The 12500-nt window shown below is 44.0% G+C and overlaps 1 protein-coding gene across 5 annotated transcripts in view; it reads right to left on the reverse strand.

Moving 5' to 3' along the window:
* anks1b (ankyrin repeat and sterile alpha motif domain containing 1B) overlaps positions 1-12500 on the reverse strand; it is a 296270-nt gene that overhangs the window by 43984 nt on the left and 239786 nt on the right. For all 5 annotated transcript variants that reach the window (XM_079494548.1, XM_079494547.1, XM_079494546.1 and 2 more), the window contains 2 exons: positions 7635-7733; positions 3217-3369 (listed from right to left, as the gene is read on the reverse strand). In XM_079494548.1, the coding sequence (XP_079350674.1) occupies positions 3217-3369; positions 7635-7733 (252 nt within the window). The remainder of the gene's footprint in view (positions 1-3216; positions 3370-7634; positions 7734-12500) is intronic.

Genomic DNA, 12500 nt, shown 5'->3' on the forward strand with positions numbered 1-12500 from the left:
TCTCTCTCTCTCTCTCTCTCTCTCTCTCTCTCTCTCTCTCTCTCTCTCTCTCTCTCTCTCTCTCTCTCTCTCTCTCTCTCTCTCTCTCTCTCTCTCTCTCTCTCTCTCTCTCTCTCTCTCCTCTCTCTCTCTCTCTCTCTCTCTCTCTCTCTCTCTCTCTCTCTCTCTCTCTCTCTCTCTCTCTCTCTCTCTCTCTCTCTCTCTCTCTCTCTCTCTCTCTGAGGCCCTGGCGCTACACCAATTCAAAAGGCCCCATGCATGCATAACGCAATCAAGAGCGATTTGCACGCCCAGTGAATGAACGCGCGTGCGATCAGCGCAACGCCAGGACTATCGCCCGCTGCTCCCATTGGCCCATATTGCTGAAAGAGTTATAAGCAGACAAATCACAGCGATGGTTTCTAATAGCTTAGATCATCTCCAATTTGCTTCAAGTCAGAGAGGAACTGATGATGCAACGATCAGCCTGTTTAACACCCTGTCAAAGCATCTCCAAGTCCCCTCCCACTTTGCCAGGGTCCTTTTTATTGATTTTACCTGTGCTTTTAACAACATGCAGATACACACCCTTCTGCAGAGATTGACATAGGGGTAAATTGAGGTATTATCCATCTTGTCAGAGACTTCCTCTCTGACCGTCCTCAACAGGTGGTGCTCCGCAGGGGACTATCTTATCCCCCTTACCTTTCTCCTTATATACAAATGAATTCCAGTTAGACCAGGATATGTTTCATTTGTTCAAATATGCGGATGATATGGCCCTGGTTGCCTTACTGAAGAAGGGGGGCACAGCGGGGGAGGAAGCATACAGAGTACATGTGTCATCTCTTCAGAATTGGTGTGATAAAAGCTCCTTAGGGATCAATGTGACAATGTTTCATTCATGAAAAGGAACTTGTGCAGTCCATTGCAATTAGTGGACAAATAGTGGAGGTAGTAGACAATTTGAAATACTTAGGCACATATATTGACAGCAGACTCAATTTCAGTGAAAATACTGACCAGACGCAAGCTCAACTCCTTTAGAGTGAGCAAGCATATCATGGAAACAGTCTATAAGAACCTGATAGAGGGAATCTTGACTACATCTTAATGTAAAAGGAAGAAGCAAGCTGCAGCGAATAGTGAACCTAGCCTCAAAAATCATTGGGAAGAGACAGAAACAATTACGTTGTATCTTCGAAAAAATGCTGTCAAGATAGCAAATCCCCCTCGCAGGGAGTTCGAACTACTTCCCTCTGGTAGACGGTACAAAGTACCAAAAGCTAACTGTTGTCCTGCATTTTTGCCATGAAAATAATTGTGTAAGTGTTGTTACTGTTGTTGTTGCTGTTTGTTTTTTACTGTTGTTGAGACCGAAGACAAACTTCCACACGTGGACAATAAATGAAACTAACTAACTAACATAGAGTTTTTTTAAGCCAAGTGGTTAAGAAACTGTTGCTTTACATTGAAATCGGTGATGTATGAATACAGTTTCAACAGAAGCAAGAGCTTATAGGCATTGTAGGAATTCAGCAATCCAGTCAAACCCTAGTCAAACACACAAACTTCATTATTTTTCTGGCCATAGGGTGCAAATTTCAAATTGTGCTACTGTTATCTACTGCAAATACTCTTAACATTGAGTGACTGCAGTTTCTTCCAGCCGTGAGATGTCCCTTTAAGCTCCACTAAATTCTATTGTTAATCTGTGCCTGGCTATAAAAGAAGACATCAGATATACGTTCACATGAATTAGCTACATGGGTTACGGCTGGAGGCTGTGCTATTATTCCAGCGCTTTGATGTTTCCCAGCATTTATACATCACAGAGTAGTACTGATACTGCAGGATAATGAGCTGTCGCCTGTGCTACATGGTGTGGCCAGTGGTGGAACTAAGTACATTTTACATTACTTCCAGTACTACTTCTACTCTTACTACTCTACACCTCTACAATTATTTGAACATTTTTACTTACTAGCTAGATTTTGATATTATTATTACAAAACATACATTAACCTCTTCAGCCCATATACATTTCGGCTATTTGGAGACGGACACTTTCAGACCATGAAGTAGCAGGCCACACTGTACATTTAAGAACTCAAGTTTAAATATAAGGATAAGGAGATACAAGGTTTCTACCCGTTAGCAAGTACAGGAATATGGTAATTAATTCTCTCTCACTCACGCACACACGCACGCACGCACACACACACACACACACAAATGCAGTGCGTGGGTGGCAAGCCCAGCACTGTGAAACATCTTCCATCCTACATGCTTATGTAACTCCTCTCCAGTCACCACTTTACCATCTCTCTCTGTCTCTGTCTCTCACTCACTCTCACTCTCTCTCTCGCCCCCCCCCCCCATCCCTCATAGAGCACAGCTATCTCCCGGTGCATCAAAGGAGGCACCCCACAGACCCAGCCTTTACATTTGGAAGCGCTCAGCTGGAAACCTCTGAAAGCCTCAAAACGCTCTACGCTTCGTCAACACTGACTCCGTCTGCCCTTCATGGCGCTCCTTCCATCCGCTGGAGGGAAGGTGTTCAACCGTGGAAAGGAACATGGTCCTTATCATGTCACAAAAACGCAAACCAAACCAGCAACCGCTCATTCACAACCACAACAATGGAGGACCCGACGAGGACACATGTACAGTTGTACACGTCATCAGGTCCTTGTTTTACCGTTTAACCCGTCAACCGTTTGGGTTTGATTTGCATCATGCCACGGAGCCCAATCTAAAATCCTCAGCGTTAATGTAACTCTGAGACTTTCAAACCTAGCCTGGCATGGCCAGACTAATATCACTGCCGTCGGTATTAGTCTGGAACTTCGGTGTGGAGGATTTATTTCCACGGTGGTGGTTACAAACAGATTCCATAACGTCACAGCAATACAAAATCTCACTTTGAATAGTGGGCTCTGATTGATTGGTTACCCACAAGTCTGGGGTGAGCGAAATGTATTTCAAAGTGAGGAGTGCCAGACCAATCTCCTCAGGGATTTTTTTTTCCTGTGGCAGATTTGTCTGATTTCCAGGACCCGTTTGAGTTTATTATTATTTATTTTTTACGGATAACAAATCCTCCCTCGTCCCGTCAACACCAAAGAGCCACGAAATGCGGCCTTGAAATCATCTTTGACATATTTTTCAACGTTATTCTCGAACACGCCGTGGCGCGTCGTGCAAAGGAAGGAAGGCGTTTGTGGGCCTACTCACATTGACGAGCTCTATCTCCCAGATCTTCTTGACCAGCTCCATGGACGTGTAGCCGTTGATGAGGAAGGACTTGGTGTAGTCTCCCAGCTCCAGAGACTCCAGCCACTCGGCCACCGACGTGGGGTTGTTGCCGTCATATCCCACCGGCCGCACCTGCAGGGCACGTACACACACACACAGACTGATGAGACGAGTGCTTCACTAGCCTCGATACCCAGGCTTTGATTTTCGTTCGCATTCGGCTCAAAAAGAAAAGCCTGGGGAAACCCTTTGGAAAATCTGGCATAGATAGCACTAAGATCGGTGAACCAATAGGATCCACCGGCTGTTTTCGACGGCACCTGCCCAGACCAGAAATCATACAGGCTACATGGGCAGGCTAGTGGTTCTCAAACGTGTTCATGTCAAGGGATATTTCACTTACAAAATCGGGGTAATTTTATCGTCTACTCTGGTTTTTGTGAACACCCGACAGTTTTTAAGTTGCTTGAGTATTTAGACAGGGCTTGACATTAACTTTTTGAGGCACTGAAGTACATTTCCCAAAAAAGTCACTTGTCCACACACACTTTGTGTGTGTGCGCATGCGTGCGTGTGTGTGTGTGTGTGTGTGTGTGTGTGTGTGTGTGTGTGTGTGTGTGTGTGTGTGTGTGTGTGTGTGTGTGTGTGTGTGTGTGTATGTGTGTGTGCGTGCGTGCGTGCGTGCGCGTACATGTGTGCGGGCATGCGTGCGTGCGTGCATGTGTGTTGTACAGTCAACAGCTTCGTAATCTTCAAGGTGCCTCCGGCGAGCAATGAAATCACTACTTCTCATTAAAGTGGTGTGTGGGTTTGTGGGTGTGTGGGTGTGTGCGTGTGTGTGTGTGTGTGTGTGTGTGTGCGCGCGTGCGTGCGTGCGTGCATGCGTGCGTGAGAGAGACAGTTGGGGATAGCGATGGAGACAGCAGATGAGACTACAGAGGGAGAATGTGAAGGGAGGAGGGCTGATGGGAGTTTTAAGTGTTTGGAAAGTTGAACAAGATGAGAGGAGAAAGTGCTGACTGAGTCTGTCTGTGAGAGTTGCTTATCTCTGACTACGCACGCACGCGCACACACACACACACAGTACACACACTAGGGCTGCAACTAACGATTATTTTCATAATCGATTCTTTGGCCGATTATTTAAACGATTCATCGATTCATCGGATTATGACACTTATTTAGCTATCACCTTAAAAATATATTTTAGGTTATTGTTCTAACTAACAAAAAATATAATTCATTCAAAAAATCATTTGATTAGCTGCTGATTAGGCTGCTATTCAAATAAAAGACAAACTAAATTAAAATGAATTAAAGCAACTCATGGTGTCTTTAGGCTTATTCTGACTGCATACATTTGATTAAAGAATAGCTACACATGTGTCAGTCTAAAAGGAACAGTACTCTTCTGAACTAATTTAAAAATAAATATTCAAGCCATATGTTTTGTTCTTGTTCATTATTTTGCTTTGCAGTCACTACTCTGCAACTATCATCAGATATCATCAGAAGAGAGATGGCTCCCTCCTCTTTAGTTTGGTTACACTTAACACTGGAAAACCTATGGTTAAGTGGGAAATAACCTATGATAAATTGCAAAAAACTTTGTTTTGATCGATTACTAAATTAGTTGACAACTAATTGAATAATCGATTCGATTACGATTAATCGATTAATCGTTGCAGCCCTAACACACACACACACACACACACACACACACACACACACACACACACTTCTATTACTGGACTTGTGAGGACATTTTAAGATGTTAATGATTACGTTTTTTATATTTGTTGCTGTCGGGAGGAAACCTAACTCCATTTTTGAGGTTTTTGATTATTTTATATATAAATCAGTGCTATTGAACACCCTTTACGTCTGTGTGTTGTTTGAAGATATTGAACCAATGGAAAGTAGTAAAAAAAAGCTTTGGACAAAACCTCTTAACTCCATTGGACCCTCAAACTGTCTGTTACAGCATCTAAGGTGGTTTTTAGACGAGAACGGTGTTCATAAGAAACGGCAAAATAAAGTATCGTTTGCTGGGGTCCGTTTAGACGAGAATGGTGTTTTCAGGAGGTGAAAACGCAACAAAGTGAAACCACCTCCCAGAGTGGAAATCTTTGAGAACGCCGTTTTATCCCTTCTCCGTGTAAACAGGCAAAACGGTGAATCCGCAAAACTTATGACATCATGGCTCACGTTGGCTCGCAGCGCATATATTATTACATTGATGCAGAGCCATATAATTATGATATAATGGAGTTCCTGAACAAGCCTCCCTCCTCGCCTACAAAGCGCTGCTCATCAGCGATGGTGAATGTAAAACCATGATGTAAATAAAATGCCTTAATTGTGATAGGTGGCAGCCGCGGCAGCAGCGTTTATGTAGCCTAATGTATTATAAAATATATAACCATCCCGTGGCGCGCTCTGCCTGCATGCTCTGGGCTGTCTGTCACCACCATCACCCTCCCTGTGAATGAAAATAAAGATCCAGTCCCCTCCCCAGGTGATTAAACAAAAAGGAATCACCCTCCCCTATTAACCTATTAATTAACATTTACCTCAGTATTATTTATTCCTAACTTTAATCTGGTAGTGTTTTTAATATGTGAGAAAATAAAGTGACCGCAAAAATCGCGAAAAACTGTCCGCTCTAACACAGCAAGCTATGTAAGTCATTGAAAAGTGGGGGTTGAAGTGTGTACTTGTAGTGTGTGTTGTAGTGTGATTGACACGGGGAACAATGAAACTGTTGCGTGAAGGGGGAGCTGGCTCTTCTTCTTGTACATAACGTGGGTGACTGGTCTATTTGGCAGCCCGTTACCGCCACCTAGCGATATTATAGCGTTTTCATAAAGTGTGCGAGATGGAGATGGTCGCCGTGTAAAAGGAGTCTAAGTCTAAGTCCACTACCTAAAAAGTTCCCATGCGAAAATGGAAGCCATCGTTCTGACGATAATAAAAATCTAAATATTTAAAAATATTGTTTAAAAATAAATTGCCAAACGATGATGTCACTGGTGGACGAATTTCTGAACTGCCCACAGCCCTTCTATGAGACACAGACCAAGTAGAAAGAAATATGCTATTTTATCAGGAACATTAGTGAGGACAAATTATATGAAGATAGGTTGAAAAGTGGTGAAGTGGTCCTTTAATGTAAATCGCTCTGGATTAAGAGCGTCTGCTAAATGCCTAAATTGTAAATTGTATAAATGAGAAGAGAAGTGCTAACAGGAGATGAAAGTTCTCTGTTTCTCTGTGAGAGCCGCTTAACTCTGTCTGAACCCAGCACGCACACACATGCGTGCACGCACACGCACACACACACACACACACACACACACACACTTTCGTTCTGTCAGTAATCCATGTCGGTGTTATTTCAAACCCCTCTATATTTGCGGTATTGATCGTTCTCCCACTTTTCAATCAATCTTTCTCGCCTTGCCTCGCCTTGGAAGGTACTGTTACTGCATGTGTGCGAATAAGACATGGTCTGTCTGTCGGTCTGTGAACACACAGGCATACAGACAGTGTGTATTATTGATGGCAGAGTTTCTGTGCTACTTTCGATCAAGCTGTGTCGAGAGCATTCATGTACTGTAATGCATCTTCCTTCCGTGAGTAATGAATATTATATTGTAGTGCATGAGAGACCCATGGGGTAGGCAAGCCTAGGCTTCTCCCTTACCCCTTTCCACCATATTTGGACCTGTTGAACAGTGATGCTTCAATGATTTCACTATGAATTTATGTATGTCCAAATTCAGGAAATAAAACCTAACTGAACTGAACTGAACTGAACTGTACTGTACTGAACTGAACTGAACTGAACTGAACTGAACTGAACTGAACTGAACTGAACTGAACTGTACTGAACTGAACCCTTTCCCTCCCCTCCCCTCACCCTTTTTGCAAAAAAAGGGTGAGGGGAGGGGAGGGGTTAAAGTGTCCCTTTAAGTTATTTTTTGACATTATTAAAATGCTACCAAACCTATTTGGATGAATTAGTAAATGTTAGATTAAGGAAATTGAACTGCCAATTCATGGATCTTTTCACCAGGCACACTATTGTTTTGGTTAGATTCTCAAATCAATCTGCAGCCATGAACTCTAGCGTCCCTATATTCTGGAATGAAACACTCGCCGGACAAAAGGAGGAAGTCATATAATAACAGCAGTGCGCTAAAATGCGATCTAAAAGCACTATGTGTTTAAAAAGGCAGCAGCGTTTAATCCGTTTATGTAATTTATGTATAAATTACGAGGAAATCGTCCAGAAGAGAAAGGCATATAAAATAACTACAGCAGTGCATTAAAATGCGGTGCGTGCGTGTGTGCGTGCGTGCATGCGTCCATGCGTGCGTGCGTGCCATACTGACCCTGGGCAGCAAGCGTATGGCCTGCAGGAGGCGCTGTCTGTGAGCTGAGTTGAGAATGCCGATCTCCAACAGGTCCTGGTCCTCCACCACATTGCTGCCCTGTGAGCACACACACATTTACAATTTAGCAGACGCTCTTAATCCAGAGCGATTTACAGTAAGCAAGAACAACACATGGTAATACATATACATCTATAAATGCACCGTGTCTCTGTACGTCTGTACATATGTGTGAGTGGCTGTAATGCATGTAACTCGAGAACCGTTCGCCCCACCGACTTCAAATTCGACACACACGTTCCACACCCCTGCACAGGGGCCGGTGAAGGTCTGTCCCATGCACGGTTGTCCAGAACCGCCACAAAAGGCCTCTGACCGGGCTCTGAACAGGGCCCCTGCCCATGCTCCATATATGGAGCTGGCCTGTTCTGACAACACTCCATATTTGGGCATGTCCAACACAGAACTCCATATATAGGAATAAAGGGACACAGACAGACAGATACAGAAATCTCCATATATGGGCATAAAAGGGACACGGACAGATGGGTGGAACGGGTACTCTGATCATAAGCAAGCTGAGAGCTGTACAATGAAACTAGGAGTATACACTATAGAGTGCAATTTACATGTAAATTACATACAGTAGGTTTAGCCTTTGCATACGCCTGTGAGGTCGTCAAGGCTAGTATAGTACAGCGGATTACCAAAAAATTGTGCACTTTTTCAAAAAAGCATGAAACTTTTACCATAGTTAGATGATACCATGAGGTGTATTTTCAGATGTGGAGTCAAGTCAGATTTGACCCCTGAGGCCCGGTAGAGCATAATATGTGACCAATACCCATAACATCCTATATAAGGCAAAAAAGTCCAAATTTCATCATTCTTTAAGTAGCATGTGACATATGAAACTAGGGTGATTTCATGATGCTGAATCCATTCCAAGCATTAGTTTTGCAAAAAAACACTCATTGGGCTAAAAACGGCCAATGCCGTCATCACAAATTGATGATGCCAGCACATTTGGGCAAGTGGGCATGGCCGTTTTAAGCCCAATGAGTGTTTTTTTGCAAAACTAATGCTTGGAATGGATTCAGAATCATGCAAACACCCTAGTTTCATATGTCACATGCTACTTAAAGAATGATGAAATTTGGACTTTTTTGCCTTATATAGGATGTTATGGGTATTGGTCACATATTATGCTCTACCGGGCCTCAGGGGTCAAATCTGACTTGACTCCACATCTGAAAATACACCTCATGATATCATCTAACTATGGTAGAAGTTTCATGCTTTTTTGAAAAAGTGCACAATACCTCTTGTATTGGGGTATAAGCCGCTGTACTAGTAGTGCAAGTGCTACGGCAGGTGCTATGGGCTGAGATGGAGTCTGAAGACGTGGGTTTTCAGACTACGGTGGAAAGTTGGGAGTGAGTCTGCAGTTCTGTTTGCAATGGGATGTTCGTTCCATAGTTCTGGATGACTGTGTTAGCGTACTCCTCCTACCCGTCAGTAGGAGTTAACCCATTTTGAGCGGGAACCCCTTTTGGTGGTTACATACATTATGTTATAATTTAGCTATTGAAAAATAGCAGATCTACAAGCTTGTAGGTCTGCTATTTTTGAAAAATCGTTAAAATGTGCCTCAAATCTTTCAGAAAATTGTCATGATTTAGAAAACTTTTTTTTTTATTTCGACGTCAGGCCTGAATGGGTTAAACATTGTGTTTGTGTGTCCCCACCACGGCACTCTGACCATCTGCTGCGTTGTCATAACACACTCAAATTGGACTGAATACTCTTGCACTGTTTTGCAAAAGGTACAGCAGTTACCAACAATAACGCTAAAAGGATAATACACAAAAGGCCCTGAGGGTTTGTTCCCATTGTGGTCCTGTGTATTCAATTCATCAAGACATATAAAGACATACAATGCTATAAGAGGTCATGCTGAGATCCTCATGCCCATGCCCACTTGGGCCAGACCAGGCCCACCGCTAGTTGCTGTACTCGGTCCTCTACCCTGAGCCATCCCACCCTATAGCATCATGAGCAGGGGGTGTTAGGTGAGTCCTATAGGTGCACAATAAAAGGAGGGGCGTCTAGGGTTGGGATTTGCTATCGGATCCAACATCGAGGAACCGGAATCAGTTCCATCACATTCGAAACCGTTTCAGGGACCGGTCTTATCACACTGTCACAGAGCTGGTATGTGGACTTCACGCCTGCTATATACGATCACAATACCATGGTTCTCAAAGCTCATTTCAAGGACCACCAAAACTCTGAGTCTGAAAGTGTACAAATGCAACCATATGGTCCATATGGTTGACCCGTAAGGGTCCATATGGTTCCATATGGTTGACCTCTAAGGGTCCATATGGTTGGACATTGTCCAGAACTGCCAGAAAAGGCTCTGGTAATGAACCTGATGAGCCTAAGGAGCGACTCACACGGTCGCAACAGATTGATGTATGCTTGTTGTATACAAAGGGTGTGATACATCTTGCCCCAATGCATTTCCAATGGGAGTCACATGGTTTGACACAACATTTGTGTTGTATGAGGGGGAGGGGGGCAGTCGAAACACAGCCGAAAGCCATACAACAGCTTGTAGTCCAAAATGTTGTATCAAACCATGTGACTTCCATTGGAAATGCATTGGGGTGGCCATGACACTTACATCTTGCTTACATCTAGCATGCATCAATGTTGTATGCTAGATCGAAAGGTGTGAGTGAGGCCTAAGGCCCCATACCTGTCCAATTTCCAGGCCCTGGTGCAGATAGCTCCATATGGGAATAAAAGGGATACAGGTAGACAGACAGATACAGAGACCTGCATGTATAAAGGGTATGCGCGTGACATCATCATCATCAAACCCAGAAGTTATGCGGGAACACCTACTGAGTGGCAAAAAATGACTATCTGGACTTGGCAGCCCATACAGAAAAATCCTATCTGATTGCATTAGGCAACGTTAAACCACGTTAAACTCACTTTGCCACTCGATTTGCCACTCACTTTATGCATGCGCATACCCTCTATAGGCACAAGAGGGACACAGACACACAGACAGATGGTTAAAATGGGTGCTATGGCAACAGATATAATTAACAGGTATTGCATACTAGGGTGAGGTATGCGTTCCCGATTTTCATTGTTCCAAACTTGCATCGTTCCCAAGTAGGCCGGTGCCCGACGAGCACAGGTCTAGTATATATATTTTTTTAAAACAAGCCCATGTTGCTTAGAATAAGCAGACATGGGAACATTGCTGCACACTGTAGCATCTCCACATTGTCTCACTCTGCGGCACACCACAGCAATGCAACGCTGGAGAAGAGACCAACAAAAACACAGTACACTTACATAATGTTTTCTAGTTTGATTTGCGTGCATGCACACGCACGCACGCACGCACGCACGCACGCACGCGTCCTTGCTAGTTTGATTCACGAGCACACGCACACACACGTTGTTGCTATAGTTTGATTCACGAGCACACACACGCACGCAAACACACACACGTCACAGTGGTCACACACACACACACACACACACAAACAGAAGCCTCATCTGGCGATGTCGTACAGTATCACCTTTAATTAGTCTGATGGGAGACCTTTAGAGACCTTTAGAGAGAGAAAGAGAGAGAGAGATACATTAATGGTGCAGAGAAAGAGAGAGAGCCAGTGAGAGAGAGAGAGAGGGAGGGAGGGAGGGAGAGAGAAAGAGAGCCAGTGAGAGAGAGAGAGGGAGGGAGGGAGAGCGAAAGAGAGAGAGAGCAAGTGAGAGAGAGAGGGAGAGAGATACACTGCAGACAGAGTGATAATGAGAGGAGTGACAGTGAGGAAGCGAGGGGCAAAGGAGCAACAAGGCATGCAGGAAGACACACACACACACACACACACACACACACACACACACACACACACACACACACACACACACACACACACACACACACACACACACACACACACACACACACAGACACAGACACAGACACAGACACACACACACACACACCCAAGGTTCGAAACACAATGTGGTCCCTTGACCTTCTGCAGCAGTAAAGACTTATCGATTTACCATTATAACAGATCAATAGTTCATGGGACAATACGGGGCCATCCATCACATGCAGGTCTTATACATACAGTATGGATACTATAGGAGACATCGTCTCTTCCATTCAGAGAGGCTTACAGTAATTATTTACAGCTACCGTAATTTCCGGACTATAAAGCGCACCTGAATATAAGCCGCACCAGCTACATTTAGGGAAAAACTAATGTGTACATATACAAGCCGCACTGGACTATAAGCCGCATAGAAGCCATAGCCGGCCATAGAGATAGATTTAGAAGGTCCCCTAGTGGCTGTAAAAATCCATAGATTAGCCGCACCGTTGTATAGGCCGCAGGGTTCAAAGCATGGGAAAAAAGTTGCGGCTTATAGTCCGGAAATTACGGTATTTTCACCAAAGACATTTGGTGTGGAGGAAGTAATAAAAACAAAGCCCTGGGAGCCCGGTCAGATTTTGAAGTTGATTATCTTTGTCCATGAAGCTCTCACAACCTGATAACCTGATACAATTGCGGTAGTATTGAGTTCACAAGTTCCCTCCTCCTGCCTGCTTCTGGTCTCTCTCAAGCAGAAACGATGAACCGGAAGCCGCGGGACAAAAAATTGATATCTCCATAATAATTTTGAGTTGTAGTCTTGTTAGGTTGTGTTTACATGTGCGCTGTGGCACAGCCTCAATACGTCATCAGTCTTGCGTTGATCCCGCCTCTAGCGGCCGCATATGGCCGCATATCGCTCCGATCAGATACATCGTCTCTGCCAGAGAGG

This window comes from Electrona antarctica (assembly GCF_951216825.1).
Source record: "Electrona antarctica genome assembly, chromosome: 23".
Taxonomy (NCBI): domain Eukaryota; kingdom Metazoa; phylum Chordata; class Actinopteri; order Myctophiformes; family Myctophidae; genus Electrona; species Electrona antarctica.